Source organism: Ranitomeya imitator, chromosome 1, assembly GCF_032444005.1.
Source record: "Ranitomeya imitator isolate aRanImi1 chromosome 1, aRanImi1.pri, whole genome shotgun sequence".
Taxonomy (NCBI): domain Eukaryota; kingdom Metazoa; phylum Chordata; class Amphibia; order Anura; family Dendrobatidae; genus Ranitomeya; species Ranitomeya imitator.
In genome coordinates, this window is record NC_091282.1 from 888,975,094 (window position 1) to 888,997,256 (window position 22,163).

Here is a 22,163-nt window from a genome sequence, read left to right on the forward strand (position 1 = left end):
ACACCACGGCATTCCTCACACACTATTCTCCATTCTTGTCCCCACGTCACGACAACGCCACTCTCACCTTTTCCTCGCGAAACGTGACATCCTAGGGCTCCGTTGACCCCCGGTCCGTGTCCTGAAGCAGCGCTCTGAGCGGAGATAGGGGGCACCTGAGGCGGCGCCGGGGAACCGTAGTTTTCAAACTTTGCTCCAACGTCTCTGTTAAGGCTTTGATTGGACGAGCATAGGAAGAGGCGGGGCCTTCCGGCTGAGAGCGCGCTAGAAAACTGTCACGTGACGATGGCGATTTGCGTAAAGGAGGGGTGAAGTCACGTGACGGCCAGACTCGCTAGAGACTTCCTGTTTGCTCTGCGCAGTGCGCATGCTCCGGGCTGGTGTAGCAGGAAGCAGTAGCACAGACATGGTGTATGCAGTATGGGACGTGTCTGGTGTGTGTACATGTGGCATGGGAGTGGTCACAGGGCCCTGGCCCAATGCGACAGATATGTAGAAATGTATGACGGGCAAGTTCCAAGAGTGAGAGCCGAGCGGTGCGGTACAGCGCTTGTTTGGGCGACGGTCACATTGACATGCCTGTTTTTTATGCTATATATATATATATATATATATATATATATATATATATATATATATATATATATATATAATCTCAACAGGATAAGAGAGAATAGTGGTGGTGGATGTAACACCAATGACCCCATTGACTATAATAGTGGCAGTAGCGGAGCGCATAGTCCGTAAATTCTGCTGCAGCTATACCGTGTGCGGAACTTCAGCTCAGAAAACCGCAGGTGTGATCAGGGCCTAAATCCAGAGAGCGTCTTCCTCCCCGGAAGGTCTCACGGTGGTGTTCCTGATGGGGGGGGTCCCTGTGTGCCCCCAAGTCTGCAGTGATCACCGAGTTGCCATGGCAGCGGAGGGCCTATGTATGGTCGCTGTCCGTGCCGCCTTTTTTACACCTGTGATTTATCACAGTATATAGCAGAAGTTCCCTATGGCGACTATAAAATAGAATTGAAGTCTCTTGAACTATAAAACCCTTCCCGACCTTAGATGTAGAAGTCCGGCAATGGCGCGCCGCTGTCCTTCATGCAGGCGTCGGTGCTGAGCCCGCACGTTTCCCAGCACATGATTTGATTACTGTCATGTGCCTCTACGGACTCGCTCACACTTGCAAATCGGACGATTGCGATCCGATAAAAAATCAGTACGATTCCCGTGGACGCCAACAATGGAGGAGATGGAGAAATGACTTTCCCCGTCTCCTTGGCAGCTGTGTTCCGCTTCTGTCATTACGATGCTCCTGTGAACACCGGCTCGTGGTCAGCATTCATAGGAGATCAATATGCAAATTAGAAAAAGAGGACTAGAACTCTAGCGCCACCTATTGGAAGTAGCGATCCTACCAGTCACAATCAACCCATTAACGAAATTCATGATACTAATTTGGCTTTTATCCTGTCATATTGCACGACTCGTTAAACGGTTGATTGTGACTTGTAGGATCGCTACTTCCAACAGGTGGCGCTATAGAGTTTAAGTCCTCTTTTTCTCTGAAGAGGCAATTTGCATATTAAATTTCCCAGAGGAGTATTGCATGGTGAATAAGCCTCCTTACCTTGACAAGCCAGAGGCGGTATGTTACTCTCCACAAGGAGAAACCTTACCCCATAGGAGATCATGATTTCTTGCTATACACAGCAGGGCTGAAGCCTTGCTATGTCCAGCACAGGCAATCGGATGATCGCAGCTTTAGGGTATGTGCACACGATGCGGATTTGCTGCGGTTAGGCAGTGGATTTTGCTGCGCAAAAGCGCTGCAGATCCGCACTGTGATGTACAGTACAATGTTAGTTAATGGGGAAAAAAAAGCTGTGCACACGGTGCGGAAAAATCAGTGCGGAATTGCTGTGGATTTCAAAGAAGTGCATGTCACTTCTTTTGTGTGGATCTGCAGCGTTTCTGCACCCCTCCATGTTAAAAATACGCAGTGGCAAAAACCGCACAAAATCCGCATCAATTCCGCATAAAAACCGCCGCAAATCCGCGGCTGCGGATTCTGCCAGGAGATGCGGATTTTGTGCAGAAAATTCTGCACCTCTTTTCCTACGTGTGCACATAGCCTTATGTGTCCTTATGGGACTATTGAAGCAAATAAAAAGTAAAAAAAAAAAAGTTTTTATTAAAAATAACACAAAAGTTCATAACACCCCCCTTTTGCCCCTTTGAAAATAAAACGCACATATTTGGTATAGCCGTGTTCAGAAATGTCCGGTCTATCAAAATATAAAGTAAATTCGATCGATAAATGGCGTAACCAGAGGCAAAAACTAAAAACACCAGAAATACTTTTTTCTTTGGTCTCTGCAACATTGCAAAAAAAAAAATGCAATAACAGGCGATCAAAATGAAACAATTAGGGTATGTTTCCACGGTCAGGAAACGCTGCGTGTCTAACGCTGCATAGAGCCGCAGCGTCAGACACGCAGTGTCCAGATGTTACAGCATAGTGAAGGGGATTGAATGAAATCCCGTCTCCACTATGCGTGGTAACACGCTCGTGGCGGCCCTGCGACTCCGGACATGCGGCGCGTCTTTTCAGATCGCAGCATGTCCGTATATCTTGCGGCGACGCAGCGTCGCCGCAAGATATAGCACAGGGCCCTATGGTGGGGAGCAATGATCCCGGATGTGTGCTGTGAACATATCCGGCATCATCGCGTCCCAGAAAGGGGGCGGGGCTTACCACAGAGCGGGTTTGCCGCTCCGACGATACCGCCGGCCATCCTGATCGTGGACACGCAGCCTAAAAAGGTCAGATCAGCGCGCAAAAGATAAATCCTCACCCGGCCCCAGATCCCGAAAAATGAGTCTCAGAAATTGGCGGCATAAGTGAATTTTATTTTCTTACAAACATGGGAATTTTTTTTCACCACTTAAATAAACAATAACCTAGACATGTTTGGTGTCTGTGAACTCGTGCTGACCTGGAGAATGATAATGGCAGGTCAGTTTTAGCATTTAGTGAACATGGTAAAAAAAAAAAAACTATTTTAGAATTGCACTTTTTGTGCAAATTCATTGCATTTGGCATTTATTCCCATTTTCCAGTACTATATGGTAATATCAATGGTGCCATTGAAAAGCACAACTCGCCCCACGAAAATCAAGCCCTCGTTTGTCTACGTGGACAGAAAAATAAAAAAGGGTTCTGGGAAGAAGGGGAGGAAAAACGGAAAATGGCAAGGTTTGTGAAGGGGTTAACCATGCAATGAATTCCTTAAAAGTAAAACCCCAAAAAACAATTGTGATTTTTTTTTTTTTCCACCATTTGCCTCAATTGCAATTTTATGGTCAAATCGAATGGTGTCATTCAAAACTACAACTTGACGAAAATGGCTGGAAAAAAAAGGTATGAGGTTTGGAAGGGGTTAAAATAAAGGCCATAAGACAGGATATGTGCACTGGAGCCTGATGACTGGCCCTGCTGTATTTCCTAAACTGGCTGCAGGATTGGAGCGAACCATTGCTGAAGACAGGGGAAGCTTGCTCCGTTTCTGCCCTGTGATTGGCTGCATTGTCTGTCCCCCAGTCACTCGCCCCTGTGACTGACATGTAGGGAGGGGTGTGTGTCTCCAGCATGGGGAGCTGCAGTTGTGTTAGTTATGGCTAGACTTGCCTGCTAGTTACAGTGTGGAGAAGTAGGTTATGTCCGGTCACAGGAGATGGATTTCATGCATTTTATTCTCGCCGCGGGCCTAATTCCTGGCGTAGTGGCTGGAAGTTACATCATTAATGTAGACCCAACGAAATCCACAAAGGACATGACGCATTTCTGGAAAAGCACAGGATTCTGGTAAGTGCTGGTCCGCTCACTTGTTATACCATTGTCTTTTGTTACCTCATTTGAAAGAAGCGTTTTGTAGCGGTAGAGACCCTGATTCCAGTGATGTATCACTTACTGGGCTACTTGCTGCAGTTTTGATAAAATCCCTGTTTTCTCTTCTGCAGATCTAGCAGTTCTCTGAATTCTGTATAACCCCCTCACCACCATCACCATCAATGATTAGCAGCTTTCTGTGTACACTGTGCATAGGCAGAAAGCTGCCAATCAGTGGTGGGGGCGGGGTTATACAGAGCTCATGAATATGGAGGACTACATGGCAGCCGGTTTACTAGTCTTGTGTTGATAACGATAAAGCAGTTTTGTTATCAAAACTACAGCAAACAGCCTAGTAAGTGACGCATTGCTGGAGTCAAGGTCTCTGTCTCTACATTATGCTGCTCTCAGATTTGGTAACAGATTCCCTTTACCGTGTATGTTGGGAGCTTTTCCCATGTCAGTTGGGTCACAAGCCATGTGGTACATTTAATGCTGGCAAAATTGGATTTGCAAATACAGAATAAATAGGGTTGTCCAGGGCTTTGGTATTGATGGCCTGTACTTACAGTAGTTCCTCAATATGCGCCCACACTAATCAGCTGTTACCTGGTCTCATGGCGTCCAGTAGCATATAGTGTAGGGAGCGGGACAATCACAGCTGCAGTACTTATGATTAGAGATGGGCGGTTACCTGGATGTTCGGGTCCGGCAAGTCTCACGGTGCGGAGACGAGTTCACCGGGAGAATTTCACTGCGGTGAATTTGAACTGCTGTGAACGCGCCTGTGCTCCTTGAGACTTTCTCACGGTGCTAGCGGAGATCTCACCGAGGTCATCTCAGTTCAGTCTGGCTGGGAACGCAGCCTCAGTGATCGGCAGTAACTTCAATGACGTCACCGCCAGTCACTGAGTTTGAGCTTGCAGCAGCTCATTCATCAGTGGTTCTCAGCCTGGACAATCACATCTTGGCACCGTACAAGGTTGAAAACTGTTTATCCCCCCCGACATGGATTACGGCGTGGGAGAAAACGATGGACAGGTGAGGGATATTGTTGTTTTTTTATTTTTGTTTTATTACAGGAGTCAAGGGATTCGGTGGAATGGTTGTTAGGTGAGTATAATTATGTTTGTTATTTTTAAAGGTAACCTGTCACCACTTTTGGCCAATATGACATTTGGTCATCACCTTTCAGGGCTGATATACAGTATTCTATAATGCTGTACATAAGCCCCCAATCCCACCTGTAAGAGGAGAAAAATATCTTTTATTATACTCACCTGCGGGGGTGGTCCGGTCAGAGGGGTGTCGCAGGTCTTGGTCCAGCACCTCCCATCTGCTTGCAATGCCACCCTCCTACTTGCTTTGTGTGGATAACGCGTCCCTGCATCATCCACATAATCTCCTCGACACAGCAGTCCTGTCCAGGTGTACTTATCTGTCCTGTTTAGGGCAGAGCAACGTACTGCAGTGCGCAGGTGCTGGGAACTGTCAGCCCTGGCACCTGCGCACTGCAGTACGTTGCTCTGCCCTAAACAGGACAGATAAGTACACCTGGACAGCAATGCTGTGTCGAGATTACGTGGATGATGCAGGGACTCATTCTCCACACAAAGCAAGCAGGGGGGCGGCATTGCAAGCAGATGGGAAGTGCTGGACCAAGACCTGCGACACCCCTCTGACCGGACCACCCCCGCAGGTAAGTATAATAAAATATATTTTTCTCCTCTTACAGGTCGGGTTGGGGGCAGATATACAGCATTATAGAATGCTGTATATCAGCCCCAAAAGGTAATGGGCGTATCTCATATGGGCCAGAACTGCTGACAGGTTCCCTTTAAATCAAAAAAGTAAAAGTGTTTTGTTTTATTTCAAATAAAGACTTTATTCTGGCTGTGTCTTTACCATATAACTATAGGATTAGTAATGAATAGGTGTCTTATAGACGCCTCCTCATTACTAAGCCATGGGCTTGATGTCACCTGACAATACAAAGGTGACATCCACCCTACAATTATTAACCCCACTTGCCACCGCTACAGGGCAAGTGGGAAGAGCCGGACAAAGTGCCAGAATTGGTGGATCTAAGGCCGGAGTCAAACTACAGCGAGATACGGCCGAGTCTCGCAGGTTAAAACCAAGCTCTAGCATCGGCACTCCGGAGCGGAGCGTGCGGCTCCATGTATTGCTATGCTGCTGCACGCTCCGCTCTGGAGTGCCAGTGCTAGAGCTTGGTTTTAACCTGCGAGACTCGGCCGTATCTCGCTGTGTGTGATCCCGGCCTAATAGATGTACATTTTCTGGGCGGCTGCGGGCTGCTATTTTTAGGCTGGGGGGCCAATATCCATGGCCCCTTACCAACCTGAGAATACCAGCCCTCAGCTGTCTGCTTTAGCTTGGCTGGTTGTCAAAAGTGAGGGGGTACCCATGCCGTTGTTTTAAAATTATTTAAATAGTTAAAAAATAAGGCGTGGGGACCCCTCTATATACATAATTGTCTAAGGGGTACTTCCGTCTGTCTGTCCTTCTGTCACGGTTATTCGTTCGCTGATTGGTCTCGGCAGCTGCCTGTCATGGCTGCCGCGACCAATCAGTGACGGGCACAGTCCGATTAGTCCCTCCCCTACTCCCCTGCACTCACTGCCCGGCGCCCGCTCCGTAATCCCCTCCACTCACCGCTCACACAGTGTTAATGGCTGGGCAATATACTGCGTGGCTGGGCATTATACTACGTGGCTGGGCAATATACTACGTGACTGCAATATACGTGGCTAGGCAATATACTACGTGACTGCAATATACTACGTGGCTGGGCAATATACTACGTGACTGCAATATACTACGTGGCTGTGCAATATACTACGTGGCTGGGCAATATACTACGTGGCTGGGCAATATACTACGTGGCTGGGCAATATACTACGTGGCTGGGCAATATACTACATGGCTGGGCAATACGTCACTGGGCAATATACTACGTCGCTAGGCAATATACTGCGTGGCTGGGCAATATACTACGTGGCTGGGCAATATACTACGTGGCTGGGCAATATACTACGTGGCTAAGCAATATACTACGTGGCTGGGCAATATACTATGTGGCTAGGCAATATACTATGTGGCTGGGCAATATACTACGTGGCTGGGCAATATACTACGTGGACATGCATATTCTAGAATACCCGATGCGTTAGAATCGGGCCACCATCTAGTTCTTGATAACCAGCCAAGTTAAAGCAGACAACTGAGGGTTGCAGCCCCCAACTGTGAGTTTTGCCTGGCTGTTAATCAAAAATACAGGGGACCCTACTCCAGGTTTTTACAAAAATTATTTACAGTGCATGGGCCGGCTGATGAATACTCCCATCAGCCGCTTCTGCTCTCACTGTTATTAGCGACAGCAGGCATCTGCTGATGGGTGCAGTAGTCCCACTGACACCAATGACCGGAGGTATACTTTATACCTCCGATCACAGCTGCGCACTCACGCTGTCTTTTGACAGAGTGGGAACCGCGGCTGTCTGACTACCGGTAATGATTTCACCGCCGATCAGAAGTCGTGTTTGCCGCGCATGTACATGACAGCACGACAAACACCCGGTGTAGGCGAACAGTAGGTGTTTAGTACGGACGCCGAACTTTACTGTTTGGGTTCACCCGTCTCTACTTATGATCTCCGTTCTGTTCTGAAATGGTGAGGGGCATCGGTACACAATTAAAATGTCCGATTCTCTCTAAATATTGTGCAGCTGCTCTAACGACTGTATCATCCGGTGAGCAGTAGGACCTCCCAATGTGGAGATGTGGAGGTACAGGTTGAAAAATGATACATTAATCCAGCAGTGCTGGTGAAGCCATTTACCCATCTTTATGATCTTGCACTGATGGCCTTGGTGCCAGAAATAGCGATGTACCAGAGCAGTGGAGCCGGTTAGGCTACTTTCACATTTCCGTCGGTACGGGCCTGTCGCAATGCGTCAGGCCGACGTACCGAGGGATGTTGTGAAATTACTGCACGACCTGGGCAGCGGATGCAGTTTTTCAACGCATCCGCTGCCCATTCTGCAGTCTGGGGAAGACAGGGTGGAGTTTCGGCCACGCATGCGTGGTCGAAAATGGCGGACGCGACGCGCAAAAAACCCGTTACATTGAACTTTTTTTGTGCGTTGCCTCCGCCAAAACACGACGGATCCGTCGCACGACGGATGCGACGTGTGCCTATCCGTCGCGATCTGTCGCTAATACAAGTCTGTGGGCAAAAAACGCATCCTGTGGGCACATTTGCAGGATCCGTTTTTTTGCCCAAACCGACGGATTGCGACGGAGGACAAAAGACGGAAGTGTGAAAGTAGCCTAATCAAGAGTTACAACACTAGAAAGATATTGTTTTTTTTAGTGATAATTTTTATTGCCTTATTGTATTATAAAGGGGACATGGCTTATAGGATGCTCTGCATGATTACCGTGAGACATGCCACCTAAAAATTAGCATCAAATAAAAAAGTCCTATATCACTGGAACCATATTGTAGATTTACCAAAAAATAACCTGGCGTACTCAAGTACTACTTGGCGATTATATTGGCTTAGAAATCATAACCACTTCCCGTCTGCTGGTATTCCGAACAGCCAAAGAGGAATAATAAAAATCCACACATGGATAAAAAAAAAACAAATTGTTGTTCTGACATGTTAATAACTTCTATATTGCAGATATTTCATGACGTGTTCATCCATTGTATTTTTCAGCCCCCCTTTACCACATAACAAGGCTGAATCCTATTTTTTGGGTAAAGACCAAAGATTGAACCTGGCACACATATCGTCTGTTCCTCACGATGGCATTGTGCAAGTCAGAATTCACTGGTTACTGGACCTTATTACAGTTTCGTAAGTTATTGTGTTGGCAATTTGTCATGGACTAACGTGATTAAAGGGGTTGGCTCCTTCTGTAAAATATCAAACCAAGCAGTTCTTACTGAAGCCTCTACCCCTACAGTGCCGCCTGTCCGCTACTCCCACACTGTCATTGTTGAAGAGCTGCGGTAGTGTTTTCACCACCACATGACCACTTCATCATGTGACCTCTGCTACCAGTCACTATGCTTACTGTTGAGGTCTGTGATTGGCTGCAGCGGTCACATGTTGTAAATGGGATGTTGCTACTGCAACCATGTCAACAAAGAAAGACAGGGAGCAACTGAAAAGTGGAACTAGAGCTGCAAGGGCTTCACTAGGTAAATGCTGCTTTTTTTTTGTTATGAATGTAAGCAGCATTGAATGGAACTGAACAACCCCATAAAGAAAGAATAACCGACACCAAACAGCCACTGGGTGGTCTTATAGACATAGATGCAGGTCTTGAAGGTGGGACCGACATCTCTCAGACACTTAAAGGAGTATTTTCCTATCCCCAATGTGTAGTAGGTGTAATAATAGTAGAGTGACTGATCTAGTGACAGCTAGTTGCAAGTGGTCATGACCATGGATACCTAGGTTCCTGCAATGTCAGCACATGAGGAAAGAGACATAGCGAATCAGAAGAACTATACTACATTTCTAATTGGAGGTATTTGCTAATATTATTAATATTACACCTACTACATATTGGGATAAGATCTTGGAGATGGGTATACCCCTTTAAGCTCATATTTTGGATGTGCTGTAAATATCTGTAATCACATTACCCCTTCACCTGAAGTTTGGATCAACCATCCTCGGCAACCTTCAATGTGATTTGGCTACAGAAGCCTATGGGCCCGATTCATTGAAGCCACGTTCAGTATTTGGCTATGTGCACACGTTGTGGATTTGTTGCGTTTCCGCAGAGCTTTTTCTGCACGGAAATGCTATAAAATCGGCACAATATTAGTAAAGCAAAATTAATCAATGACATTCCTGAATTGTTGTGCACATGCTGCAGAAATTTCGATCCTTACTCTCAGCGTTTTATTTTCCGCAGCATGTCAATTCTTTTTGCGGATCTGCAGCGTTTCTGCACCCATTGACTTCCATTGAGCCAGTCAAATCCGCAGCAAAAATGCAGATGTAAAAAGGTTTGTGGATTTGCTGCCGATGTGCTGGCAGAAACGCTGCAGAAAAGGAAATGATGTCAGAAGGAGGAAGAGTGTGTGGGCGGAGAATGTGTGTCTGTCTGCGGGTGTGTCTGTGTGTGTCTGCGGGTGTCTATGTGTGGGTTTGCAGCTGTGTGCGGATGTCTGCTTGTATGTGCGGTAACGCTACTGCCGATACTGTCGGTCACAGCGCTGTGGGATCATGCTGGCAGATGTCAGCGTGATTCCGCAGCTGACTGTGACCCGCAGCGGTGACCTGTGGTAAAAAAGCATGCTTTGGCTGATGAGACTTCTGCTCCCATCTGGCTGTGTCTGCTGCCACTGATAACAGTGACAACAGGTGCCCCTGATGGGAGGGCAGTATCATCTGCCAGCGCCTGTGCTCACAGTTAAAAAAAAGTAACATTACATACATATTCACATAAAAATAAAAACCCATTATACTCTCCTCACACCAAATCCCCAATGCCCTCGTCTCCTAGAATTAATGTAAAATAATAAACCAACGTATACTCCCTGTCCGCCGTAGTCCAGGTAATCCAAGTGTCCCACGGCAATCTCACGTGTAGAACAGTCACATCTGCAGATGTGACCGCTCTACCCAGTGTCTGGCGATACAATGCAGGAGATATTATCACCCGTCAGTATATCAGCTGATCAGCTCTGGTACTGCCACTTACGACACTACCACTGTGTGAGAATTTTCCCACTCAGCAGTGCCGTAAGTGAGAGTACCGGAGCTGATCAGCTGATGAACTCCAGTGAACTCTCACTGCGACTCAGTGATACACTGCAGGAGGAATTACCTCCTGTCAGTGTATCGCCAGAGGCCGGTTAAAGCTGTCACATCTCCCGATGTGACTGTTCTACACATGAGATCGTCGTGGGACAGTCGTTATTAAATGTACTACGTCAGACAGGGAGTATTATATGTTGGGTTATTTTATTTTTGTTGCAGGAGACGAGGGTGTCGGGGATTAGGCGTTCAGTAAGTATGGTTAATTAAGATTCAATAAAGGAGTCTGTTTGATTATTTCAAATAAAGGACTTTATTCTGGCTGTGTCTTTTTTTTTTACCACGTAACTATAGGATAACTAATGGATAGGTGTCTTATAGATGCTTCTCCATTACTAAGCCATGGGCTTGATGTCACCTGACAATACAAAGGTGACATCAACCCCACAAATATGAACCCCACCTGCCACTGCTACAGGGCGAGTGGGAAGAGCAAGGCTAAGTGCCAGAATTGGCGCATCTTAGAGATGCGCCTTTTCTGGGGCGGCTGAGAGCTAATGTTTTTAGCTTGGGGGGTGCCAATATCCATGGCCCCTTCCCAGGCTAATAATGTCAGCCTGCTGTCTGCCTAACCTTTGCTGGTTTGATTTTATAGGGGGATCCCGTGTCAATTTTTTTTCTGGGGTTCCTCTGTAAACTAGCCAGTAAACGCTAAGCAAACAGCTGTGAGCTGATATTAATACCCTGGGAACCTTTATGGCTATTGGCTCCTTCCCAGAATATTAACATCAGCCCTCAGGATTTCAAGAAATCCCATGTCTACTATGCATGCACTGGCTGGTGCCTGCAGCTTTCCTTCTGAGACGGACATGTGGCGCGTCTTTCCAGACCGCAGCATGTCTATTTACAGGTATATTGCGGAGACGCTCAGTCTCTGCAATATAAATATCACCCGTCCAATATATAGGGCGCAGTGATTCCGCACGGTTCAATGAAGACCTGCGTTCAAAAGCCAGCAGCGCTTTGGACACAGCGGACATGTGCTGCGCCCAAAGCGCTGCCGGTTCCTGACCGTGGGGATGTAACCTAATAACAGTTGCTATTTTGTTACAGCATATGTAGGTTAATTATGTTAATGCTCCTACATTGGCTGGTGTGTGTGTGTCTCTTTATTTAATTGTGTGGGTGGGTGTGTCTTTATTTAATATTAATTAGGGTATCTGGCTGGAAAGGTTGAGCCAAGAAATGACATCACATTTTTTTTTAGAATATATCTTTATTTAGCTTACAAATCCACATCTAATCCGCACGGAATTTCCACTGCGTTTTTTGCCAAGAGATGCAGAAACCACGCAGAAATTTCCAACATGAAATCTGCAACGTGCACATATAGCCTTTTACCTCTATGTGTAAGCCAAACATTCCAGAGTGAACTGACTAAAACAACTTTATGAATCGGGCCATATAACATTCATGCCGTAGATGTATTTTACTAGCTTTTTTTTTCTTTTAACTTATTATGTTGCCCTAGTATAAAGGGAACCTGTCACCTGATTGATGCTGCCCTAACCATGGGCAATATGAATCAGAGCCTGGCTACAAGACTACAGCCAGGGATATTCGAAATATACTTTAAAGATCCTTCTCCCAGGCTGCTAGAGGTGACTGACAAGTCTCTGGCTATGGAAGAGAACTATTAATCACCTGCAGCAGTGCTGGGGAAAGCCAAGGGTGGGGGACAATGCCGGACGAGATGACGTGATATGAATGAAGAAAACTGGTCCTGGGACCGATCCCAATTCCTGTAGGTGAAGAAGCTGCATCCAGCTACAGACTGAACAGATGGGTGCACACCTATTCATCCAGTCTGTGATTGCCTTGGTTGGATGGAGCAAGTTTTGGCCACTCTTTCTGCCAAAATTGGATGGAAGATGGGGGTTGAATTTAATATATTTTTGAGATAAAAATTCCCTTTTTATCTCTTTTTCCTGTTCCTTTACTGCCGTTTGGCGCCTAGCTCAGCAGGTATCATGAAGGTTTTGCTGTGCAACCATAGGACAGATTTGACCCCCACAATCATTCCAAGTCACCTAGATTCTCACTGCAGAATGAAATTCCCGTACAATGAATCGAATCAGGTATTCTGCTTTCGTTAGATGTGGAGCACTAGGTGCCTCTAATTTTTACTCCAGGATAGAACTTACTGTAATGTGCTTAGAAAATAATATGTTTCCAGCTCTTCTAGATGTTAGCACTCTCATTATGTCATATTTCTAGTTCCAAAAAATAATTAAGCATAGATAAAATATAGAAATATTATATGAACAGATTTATTTTTTGCAAAATATCCCAATGGTCAGTGCAGTATAATTTCAGTTTTGTAACAATTTCATAGTTCTTAAGGCACGTGAAAGTAGAAATCAAGGTACTTTTTTACATATATTATGTAGGTTGAAGTGTAACACACTTGCTTCTAGTCTATAAACACTGTTGAAATGTTTTTGATAATTTTCTAGTGAATTTGGCCTTGGATAAACTGTATGGAATGATCCCTAATTCATTTACACCTATACAGTCGAGTCTCTTATGGCCAATGTTTTCTGTCTTGCAAATTGTACAGCATCATGTATGTTATAAAAAAGCATATTATTGATGTCCTTGTCTTGCTTTCCAAAGTAAGCCCCTCTGCGGAGGGCATCGATGACTGACGTATTGCAACAAGCCATTAGAACGCTAACTTGTACCTCTTGATAATCTTTTAATACTCCCTTAAGAGTGTTGATACCGGACGTATCTAGAAACGCTATGACGGAGCAATCCAGAATAATAGTTTCCAAGTCATTTTTTTTCTCCACAAACTCTATGTGTATATCATTGTTATCCAAGTCTTTCATGTTTTCTTCTTCTTGTTTTTTTGCTTTCTTTTTGATTTTTTTTTCAATTTTTTTCCGTCTGATTATTTCAAGACTGGGGTTCATTCCCACCTTTTTGTAGAGAGATTGAAGAAAATAGTCTTTGTTTGCGTAGTGAAGAGGAGATTCAAAACGGAAGATCTTAATTTTGGGAATAGGGAAAAGATTTTCATATCTGTCACTGTCCTCATAAAAGACAGTGTCCTGTATCTGACTAAGCACGGCAGTGTGGGGTACCTGAGTGCGCACAATAAGGCAAAGCATGGAAAAGATTATTCCCACCAGAAGGCCCATTTCTGTACTGATCAGTGCCGAAGAGCACACAGTAATGCTCCAGACGACTGCATCTATCTTGTTCAGCCGCCATTGAGCTGGCAAGTCTTTGAATTTCCTGAGAGCCCCTCGTAAACTCACAATTATTATGCAGGCCAAGACACATTTTTGTAGGGAGTAAAATAACGGCGCAAAGAATAGTAGGACCGATAGTACCACAAGTGCACTTACAACGCTGGAAACTTGTGTCTTGCACCCTGTTGAGGTTTTCACTAGAGTTTTGGCTAATGCTGCACTGGTAGCAAACGAATGGAAAAATGATGGAATTATATTGCAGAATCCAATGGCAAACATCTCTTGGTTGGCTTCCACGGTGTACGCATACTTCTTGGCAAACATTTCCGACAACGAAATGGTGAAAGCAAAACTGACAACCGCCAGTGGAATAGCATCAAGTGCAATCTTGCCCATAAGACTAAAATCGGGCACTTTTGGGGGTATGAATCCAATTGGAATGACACCAGAGACGCTTGAGCCGTAGATTTCATTTAGGTTGCAGTAGTGGGACACAAGTGTGGCCACAACAATGACTACAAGTTCTGTTGGAAGAGGGATCTTAATCTTGTCTTTATAGCGATCTCCAAGTTCCTTGGCGGCGACTAACACGGTGATACAGATCGCACTTGTCACCACATCACAAAAATTTGTATTGTGAATGTTTTTAAAGATATTAATCCACGTCGTGACAATCATTCCTATACCTGGGCTTCGGGGAATCTTTACACCAAGAAGATATTTCACCTGAGCTGTTAAAATTGTCAACGAGGCACCCGTAGCAAATCCATCCAACATGGGCTCTGATAAATATATAGATAGAAATCCCAGACGGAATATGCCCATAAGGATCTGTGGAGAGAGAGATGTAAGTGACTTATACATCTGGTTACTTTTCATTTAGGATATTTACTCTACTGTTTGTATGTGAATATTCTGTGCTACGCGCTTTCAGGATTCTCCTGTGCTGGTGGCAGGCGTGTGACCGCGGCTATGCGATTTTCATACCTGCAGTCACATGCCGACTAGACATGTGCGGCCTCGCTCGGTGCAAGTGAATTGAACAAGGCCTGACACATCTAGTTGGAATGTGGCTGGAAGTATGAAAATGGCATATATTACGGTCACATGACCGCCTGCTCCCGTTGTGAGGATTCACAAGTTTGCAGACAAATGGATTGACAGCAGACTTTTACTCCAAAGCTGGAAAAACCCTTTAATTCTTGAACCACTCTAAAACTCAGAATATGACATACAGTTTCATAGATATTTAATTTTAATAAATAATTTTTATAGAAGCCGGTACATTGAATTATACGTTTTCTTTGAGATTATACTCCATATGTCTATTCTTTTTACTAGTACGAATAAGGCTGGTTTCACACTTGCATTTTTGTCTGCTGAGTTTTTTAAAAAAAAAACGCATGCGTTTTTTTCCCCTATATTTAACATTGAAAACGCATGCGTTTTTTTGTGTATGCGTTTGGTCGCGTTTTGCAACGCATGCGTTTTTTTACTGCATGCGTTTTTTTTCTAAAATGCTACTTGTAGTATTTTTAGAAGCGTTTTTTTGACCAAAAAAAAACGCATGCGTTTTCATGCGTTTTTTTGTGTCAAAAAATGCATTGGAGTCAATGGGGACGCATGCGTTTTTTGGTGCATGCGTTTTTTGCGTTAAAAAACGCATGCGTTTTTTTATTAAAAACACTGAAAACACACTAATATGCCACCACCCAACGTAAAGGTGATAAAGGGATCCTAACCCTACCCCTAACCCTAACCCTACCCCTAACCCTAAGGGATCCTAACCCTAACCCTACCCCTAACCCTAAGGGATCCTAACCCTACCCCTACCCCTAACCCTAACCCTAAGGGATCCTAACCCTACCCCTAACCCTACCCCTAACCCTAACCCTAACCCCTTTATGGGTAGGGTTAGGGGTAGGGTTAGGATCCCTTAGGGGTAGGGTTAGGGGTAGGGTTAGGGTTAGGATCCCTTAGGGTTAGGGGTAGGGTTAGGGGTAGGGTTAGGGTTAGGATCCCTTTAGGGTTAGGGTTATGATCCCTAACCCTACCCCTACCCCTAACCCTAACTATTTCTGTTTATAGTGGGTTTTTTACTTTTTTTTAATGATTGGCAGCTGTCACACATTTCTCCGCATGCGTTTAAAAAACGCAAACGCATGAAAAAACGCATGTAAACGCGGTAAAACGCCGCGTTTTTTACATCACATGCAAAAACGCATGCGTCAAAAAAACGCAGCGTTTGCATGCGTTTACATGCGTTTTTTCACCATGCGTTTTTTTGCGTTTTTTACCGCAAAAACGCACCCAAAAAAACGCAAATGTGAAACCAGCCTTAGAGATGAAATTTGAAAGAATAGGATAGTTGCAAGACATATGCAATCAAATCATGATTTTATTAATCAATTTAAAGTCCATGATAATAGACTGATAAAAAATACATATGATGCACAAGATGATACTAGAAATCAGTGCAGAGGAAAAAAGGAGAGAATATTTGCTTTTTCCATAGGAAAAATATTAGATTTACCATTAAAAAAAAGAGCTTGATAATTGTTGCCTGTAGAATATATGTCACACTCAAAGAAGCATCTCCAATACAAAGTAATATGCAGATATAGCAGACATCAATAATAACAAGAAGAAATACTATCACTAGAATCCCTAATATTCAGACAGGCACCGTCACCCAATCAAGTTCTAAGCACAAAATATCCAGTTCTGTTGTTCCCCTTATTGTCCAGTCTGTCCAGCTGTGCTGTTCCATTTCCAAGGTGTCTCCGCTCTACTGTTCCTCACTATAAGCTGCTGCACCACATATTCTGCCCAGCTATCCCACATTACTCTAGATGGCCTATATTTTTTCTTTGCTCTCAGGGGAAGTCTTTTTCTGAGCTGCACTTTTATGGGACAATAAGTTTAGGATGTTTTTATGATATACTGACTTTTACCCTTCATTTCAACTTTCCATAGAGTTATGAAGTGGTTCGATTTTCCTCTGCCTCTCTGCACTAGTTAAAACAAGAGACTAATTCAGTGGGAGAATTTGCCATCCAGTTCCATACCCTAGCATCAGAATTAGCCTGAAACAATAACGCTCTGTTAGTAACTTTCTAAGCACTAACAGGCAGATAATTGCAACTTACCCGCCTGTTGTGCACAGCACCAATCTTCTCCAGCACAGAGTGGTCACAGACCGCTCCTGCCGGGGATTCAGCTGCCTCTGCTGACTTGATGGGTTGGGACTTCCGTGGTCATTCTGTTTGACAGGCGGTTCCCCCAGTAAGGCTTCGTCAACAGAGTGGACCGGAAAAGAAGCCTCCACTGTGTAGACGTGACATCATCAGAGGCTTCTGAATCACTGGCACAGAGTGGCGACAGACTCTTGACACAACAGGCAGGTAAATAGCAACTGCCTGTTAGTGCTTAGGTATATTTTTTGATAACCCCTTTAAAACAATGATTCTCCGCTTTCTAGCCACCTTGGATTGAAATAAACTGCTGAACTGCTTTCTTTTTTCAATTGGGGGCTTAAGTGGAGACAGGAAGTTAAAGAGTTTGTGATATACAGCATTCTATAACGCTGTATGTCTGCCCCCAACCTGACCTGCAAGACAAGAAAAATGCATTTTATTATACTTACCTGTGGGGCGGTCCGGTCTGATGGGCCTTGCTGGTTTCTTTGACCTTCCCAGCGCCTGCTCACTGCAGTACTCTGAGAAGTATGCCTGCGCAAAAGTGTGATGCCGAGTAGACTGGGAGATGTAGGAACACGTCAACCACACGATGCAAGAAGGAGGATGGCATCGCAAGAAGAAGGGAGACCCGGACCAAGACCAGCATCGCCCATTGGACTACCCCACAGGTGAGTATAATAAAACGTCTTTTCCTTGTCTTGCAGGTCAGGTTGGGGTTATATATACAACATTCTAAAATTCTGTATATCAGGCCTGATATGAGAATAGACCACCACCTATCAGTCAAACCTGGTGACGGGTTCCCTTTAAATCCTTTCCTAAGTGCCTCTTGGTCTTCTGTAGACATTACCCATTCCACAAAAAACCAGGGATGAAATTTCTAATCTTCCTGAAGCACAAGGGTTCACTACCATCTGAATTGAGTGTTATTCTGCAGGTATATAGCATTAAAATCCAGCCTGCCTGCTTTATTGGAACTGCAGCTACAGGGAGTATCCACTTATTACAAGTCATAGAGTCGGGGCAGGGAGCTATACAGTGAGCGAGTCTGTAATCACTCCCTGGTTCATTGATTGACATCCTGCACCACAGCGTGGGTGTCTGTGGAGCATGCTGTCATTCAGAGTGGTGTTGAGTGATTACAGACTCACTTACCAAGTGCTGACTGTGACTGCTCCCTTCGATGCCCCTATGACTGATAGCGATCGGATATAGGGAGGATATAAGTTGCTTTTCTCCACTAGCCGCTGCTCCAGTAAGACAGCCTAACATGATTTTAGCACTATTTACATTCAGATTACCCCTGATCTGGAGGAATAATAGTATTTATGGACATACAGTAACAAGTTGCCTTTAAAGCTCATCTTTCGTCAAACTCTGCAGCCCTATGTAAGGACAGCATAGTATGGAGACAGGTCTCTTATTAGCCAAAACAGCAGTTCATGAAATCCAAAATATTATTGAGCCAGGTGTTTCGGCCACCTCACCGGGCATCCTTTTGGTCCCTTAGGGCATTCACTGACAGTTGGGTGCTGCTTATATTCACCCATAAACAATTTGTCTGACGTATACATTGATTTTATGCAACAGCCCAATTAAAAAAATATATATATTTTTTTACGTTTTGGCTGAAAAGATTGCAGTCCTTTCACCCCTTTCTATGTTGTCCTTGCATTGGGCAGCATAGTCTGATGATAGATCGACGGTGTGGATCACTAGGTGAGCAGAGACTAAGCTGAATTCAAATGTCCACGTTCTATTGCCTGGGTTAGGACCATGATTTTCAGACTGGCTTCGGGAGTCCACACCTGATCTCAACAGCCTCATATTTGGTCCGTACTTGGGCTGTGATACTTGAGATGTCTGAATTCAGCTTAAGGTCTCAGACATCTGTGCTGGGTAGGGCCTGGAACAGTTATCATGCCTAAAGTCCATTGTGTGCCTAGTTGAGACTCCCACACAACATTGTCTCCACCAAAAGTGTTTCTGCAGTGTAGGTTGGACCAGCCAGATTGGTTCAAGAGAATGAGATCCAAAAATAATCACCTCTGACTAACTGACTGTCCCTGCTTATTTGGGCACTGCCAAGTAAGGTCTGTGATTGCCGAGCATATTCATTAGTTAGAAAGACTCCAGAATAGAAAATGAATAGCTAGTTCTCATTGGTATTTCTCTTTAAGATTGTGTGAGAATAAATCTCAACATGCCCTCTCATGAGCAGTGTGACCTTTCCTTACCCATTTTATATTGTTACGTTTATTACTTTATTATACAATCTGTAATAATCATAAACTACATTTAGAAGGTCTTCCTTTGTGAGACGCTGATTTTTAATATATTCTAGCAAATGCATTCAATCTTCATGAAGTACCATAAACATGTCAAAGTGGCCAAGAGGCATTGTAGATGCAGCTTTGGTGAACCCCTGACCCATTTTTTTTTCAATCGATAGGTTTTAGGTTGGGTGGCTAAAGCTTGTTCCATATTTAACGTTTTTAGTGAAATATACGGTTATTGATTCTTTTAATTTTTTTTTACAAAAAATGTTCTGGCGATCGTCATGTGACCACAACTGTGCGATTTGCTTTGCTGCGGACACGTGCTGATAAGACTCTCAGCTGCTTCTCAATAGAATCCATTGAACAAAGCATCTGAAGCCCTAACAGCCACGTGATCACAGCTATGCAAGTCGGACACTTGTGGTCACATGATGATCGCCAGAACCGGCAAGCGCAGACAGATCATAGCAGTGTGTACGTTACACACTGTTAGGATTCGACAAGCCATAGAGCTTGCCAATGATTTCCTCAGTGGTGGACAACTCCTTTAATGTCCCGTCCACCTAGGGATATTAGACAAATCTTAAAAGATATATAGAGCCATACCTGGTATATGCCAGCTATAAACGTCAGCGCTGCTGCTATACTGATGGCATAGCATTCCTTCCCACATTCAATGTTCAGCGGGCCAACTGTAAAGTTGACCATTGTTATGTTCATCATCAAATCCGTTGTATTTCCATCTTTTATAGTCTTCAAGACATCATCATCCAGGTCAAAACCCGCCAGCTGCACTTCTCGATCTACAACCTGACCAACCATCAAGCTGATCAAGCTGAAAATGCCCACAGACACATGCCGCGAGGTCCCCATTATAAAATAAATTAAGTTGGCAAAGAAGGACGTGTACAAGCCGTAAATGGGTTTCAGGCCTGCTAAGAGGCAATAAGCAATGGCTTGAGGCACCAATATAATGCCTATAATCAAGCCCGACATTACATCTCCCCATGCGTTTTCCTTGAAGTTGTATTTTGGAAGCCATTGAATTACAGGTAGAAATCCTGTGATTAATTTCTTGAGTTTTCTGGTATTACAAGTACATTTGTTTTTTAGTTTGGTTTTCAGAGACTTCCAGATGGTCACGCGATTATTGGCTTTTCTTTCCAGATGTAGATGGTTGTATGTTGGTGTTTCGTCTACTTGATTTTCTTCAGTCTCGCTCTTCATTCTTGTTCTACTTGTATCATTTAGCACTAAACAAAAAGCAAAAATGATTTACAGATGTTATTTAGAAGTATATAACATGACTACAGATTTTCTTGCTTCTGCTTTTGTTCTAGAACATCTCCCCTACTTCCCCATCAGATCGAAGAGTGCATATTGATTTCAATAGGGAGTGTTACCAGACACCTAGAACATGAATATTATTCCACTGTAGGGGTGCACCAGCAGACAATAGACCTTCGGACAAGCCTTACATTTAATGCATATTACCATCTGAAAGAATACGTTTTGTTTTTTTATTAATAAATCAATACTACACATGAAATTAAGAAACCTTGTAATATATCATATTAATGAAATCCACTACTTTCTCTGCCAAGACCAATCGGTCATTCTCAAAATTCTCAATTCTCGAGTAGAATCTTCTGTGAGAACAAATGTTCCCATTACTGAGATTGGAGATGACAGATGGTGCTCACAAAGTTCTATGGGGGTATCTGTCATTTCAGAAGAACTTGTCTGTCTGCCTCTAGCTCCTCCTTCTGTCTCCCTTCTCCATAGAATCTTTAAAGCACCAACTATCCTATTTCAGTAATATGAAAGTCTGTCTTCACTGCATACAGATTTTCCAGATTTTAACCATGAATTGAGAATGACGGAAAAAGAAGCAGATTTCTTTGATAAGTTATATTACAAAGTTTCTTTTTTTCATGTAAACTATTGATTTATGATTTTTTTTTTTTAAATATTTAGCACAATGTTCTAAACCTGGATTATAGTCTTAACTGCATTGAACAGTGAAAACCTCATCATAGACAACTTGGAGCCCTCCACTCATTAATAGAGCAAACTCATAACGGTGACATATTCTTTTTTGTGCTATTAGATAAATGGTGAAGGATTTTTTTTTGTGATACTACCCAGATCTACACCCATACCATACTACCCTTACACAGCACAGTATGGTATTAAGACAGATCCACTAAAAAATGTAATATTCCAGTGATGTAGAAACCCTGTAATTAATATGTGAGCTTAATTATTTAAGTTGTGTGGTGCAAAAATAAGCTCATTATAAAAGAATTACTTATACTTTAGCTACGGCCATGGTCATGGTTTGTAGCCATATTTGTCCCCTGTATGTGGCATTAATCAGTCACTATGTGGTGATAATATGTTGTCTGGTCATGGTGTGGTGATATTTGTTCCTTGCATGTGGTAGTATTCGGTCACTATGTGGTGATAATATGTTGTCTGGTCATGGTGTGGTGATATATGTCCCTTGTATGTGGTATTATTTGGTCACCATGTGGTGGTAATATGTGCTCTGGTCATGGTATGGTGGTATTTGTTCCTTTTATGTGGTATTATTCGGTCACTATATGGTGGTGATATGTGGGCCAGTCATGGAGCGGTGCTATTGTATGTGGTATTATTCTGTCACTCCCTCAGCAATTCAGTAAAATGGAAGTCCTCATTATACCCAGTACTTAAAGGGAATCTGT

At 43.9% G+C, this 22,163-nt stretch overlaps 3 protein-coding genes across 6 annotated transcripts in view; 1 reads left to right on the forward strand and 2 right to left on the reverse strand.

The window, feature by feature from the left end:
* Positions 1-221, reverse strand: part of LOC138652940 (protein regulator of cytokinesis 1-like) — a 124,752-nt gene extending 124,531 nt beyond the window's left edge. For both annotated transcript variants that reach the window (XM_069743166.1, XM_069743163.1), the window contains exon 1: positions 68-221. In XM_069743166.1, coding sequence (XP_069599267.1) covers positions 68-90 — 23 coding nt within the window. In that variant the 5' untranslated portion in view covers positions 91-221. The remainder of the gene's footprint in view (positions 1-67) is intronic.
* Positions 222-3,617: 3,396 nt separating this feature from the next.
* IDUA (alpha-L-iduronidase) overlaps positions 3,618-22,163 on the forward strand; it is a 204,780-nt gene continuing 186,234 nt past the window's right edge. For both annotated transcript variants that reach the window (XM_069743169.1, XM_069743173.1), the window contains exons 1-2: positions 3,618-3,862; positions 8,635-8,775. In XM_069743169.1, coding sequence (XP_069599270.1) covers positions 3,732-3,862; positions 8,635-8,775 — 272 coding nt within the window. In that variant the 5' untranslated portion in view covers positions 3,618-3,731. The remainder of the gene's footprint in view (positions 3,863-8,634; positions 8,776-22,163) is intronic.
* The window catches only part of LOC138652975 (sulfate anion transporter 1-like), a 58,072-nt gene continuing 48,922 nt past the window's right edge, over positions 13,014-22,163 (reverse strand). The window contains exons 2-3 of one of the 2 annotated variants that reach the window (XM_069743168.1): positions 20,041-20,687; positions 13,014-14,786 (exon numbers count right to left, since the gene is read on the reverse strand). In XM_069743168.1, the coding sequence (XP_069599269.1) occupies positions 13,263-14,786; positions 20,041-20,661 (2,145 nt within the window). In that variant the 5' untranslated portion in view covers positions 20,662-20,687 and the 3' untranslated portion in view covers positions 13,014-13,262. The remainder of the gene's footprint in view (positions 14,787-20,040; positions 20,688-22,163) is intronic. The other variant, XM_069743167.1, reaches the window with a different exon arrangement.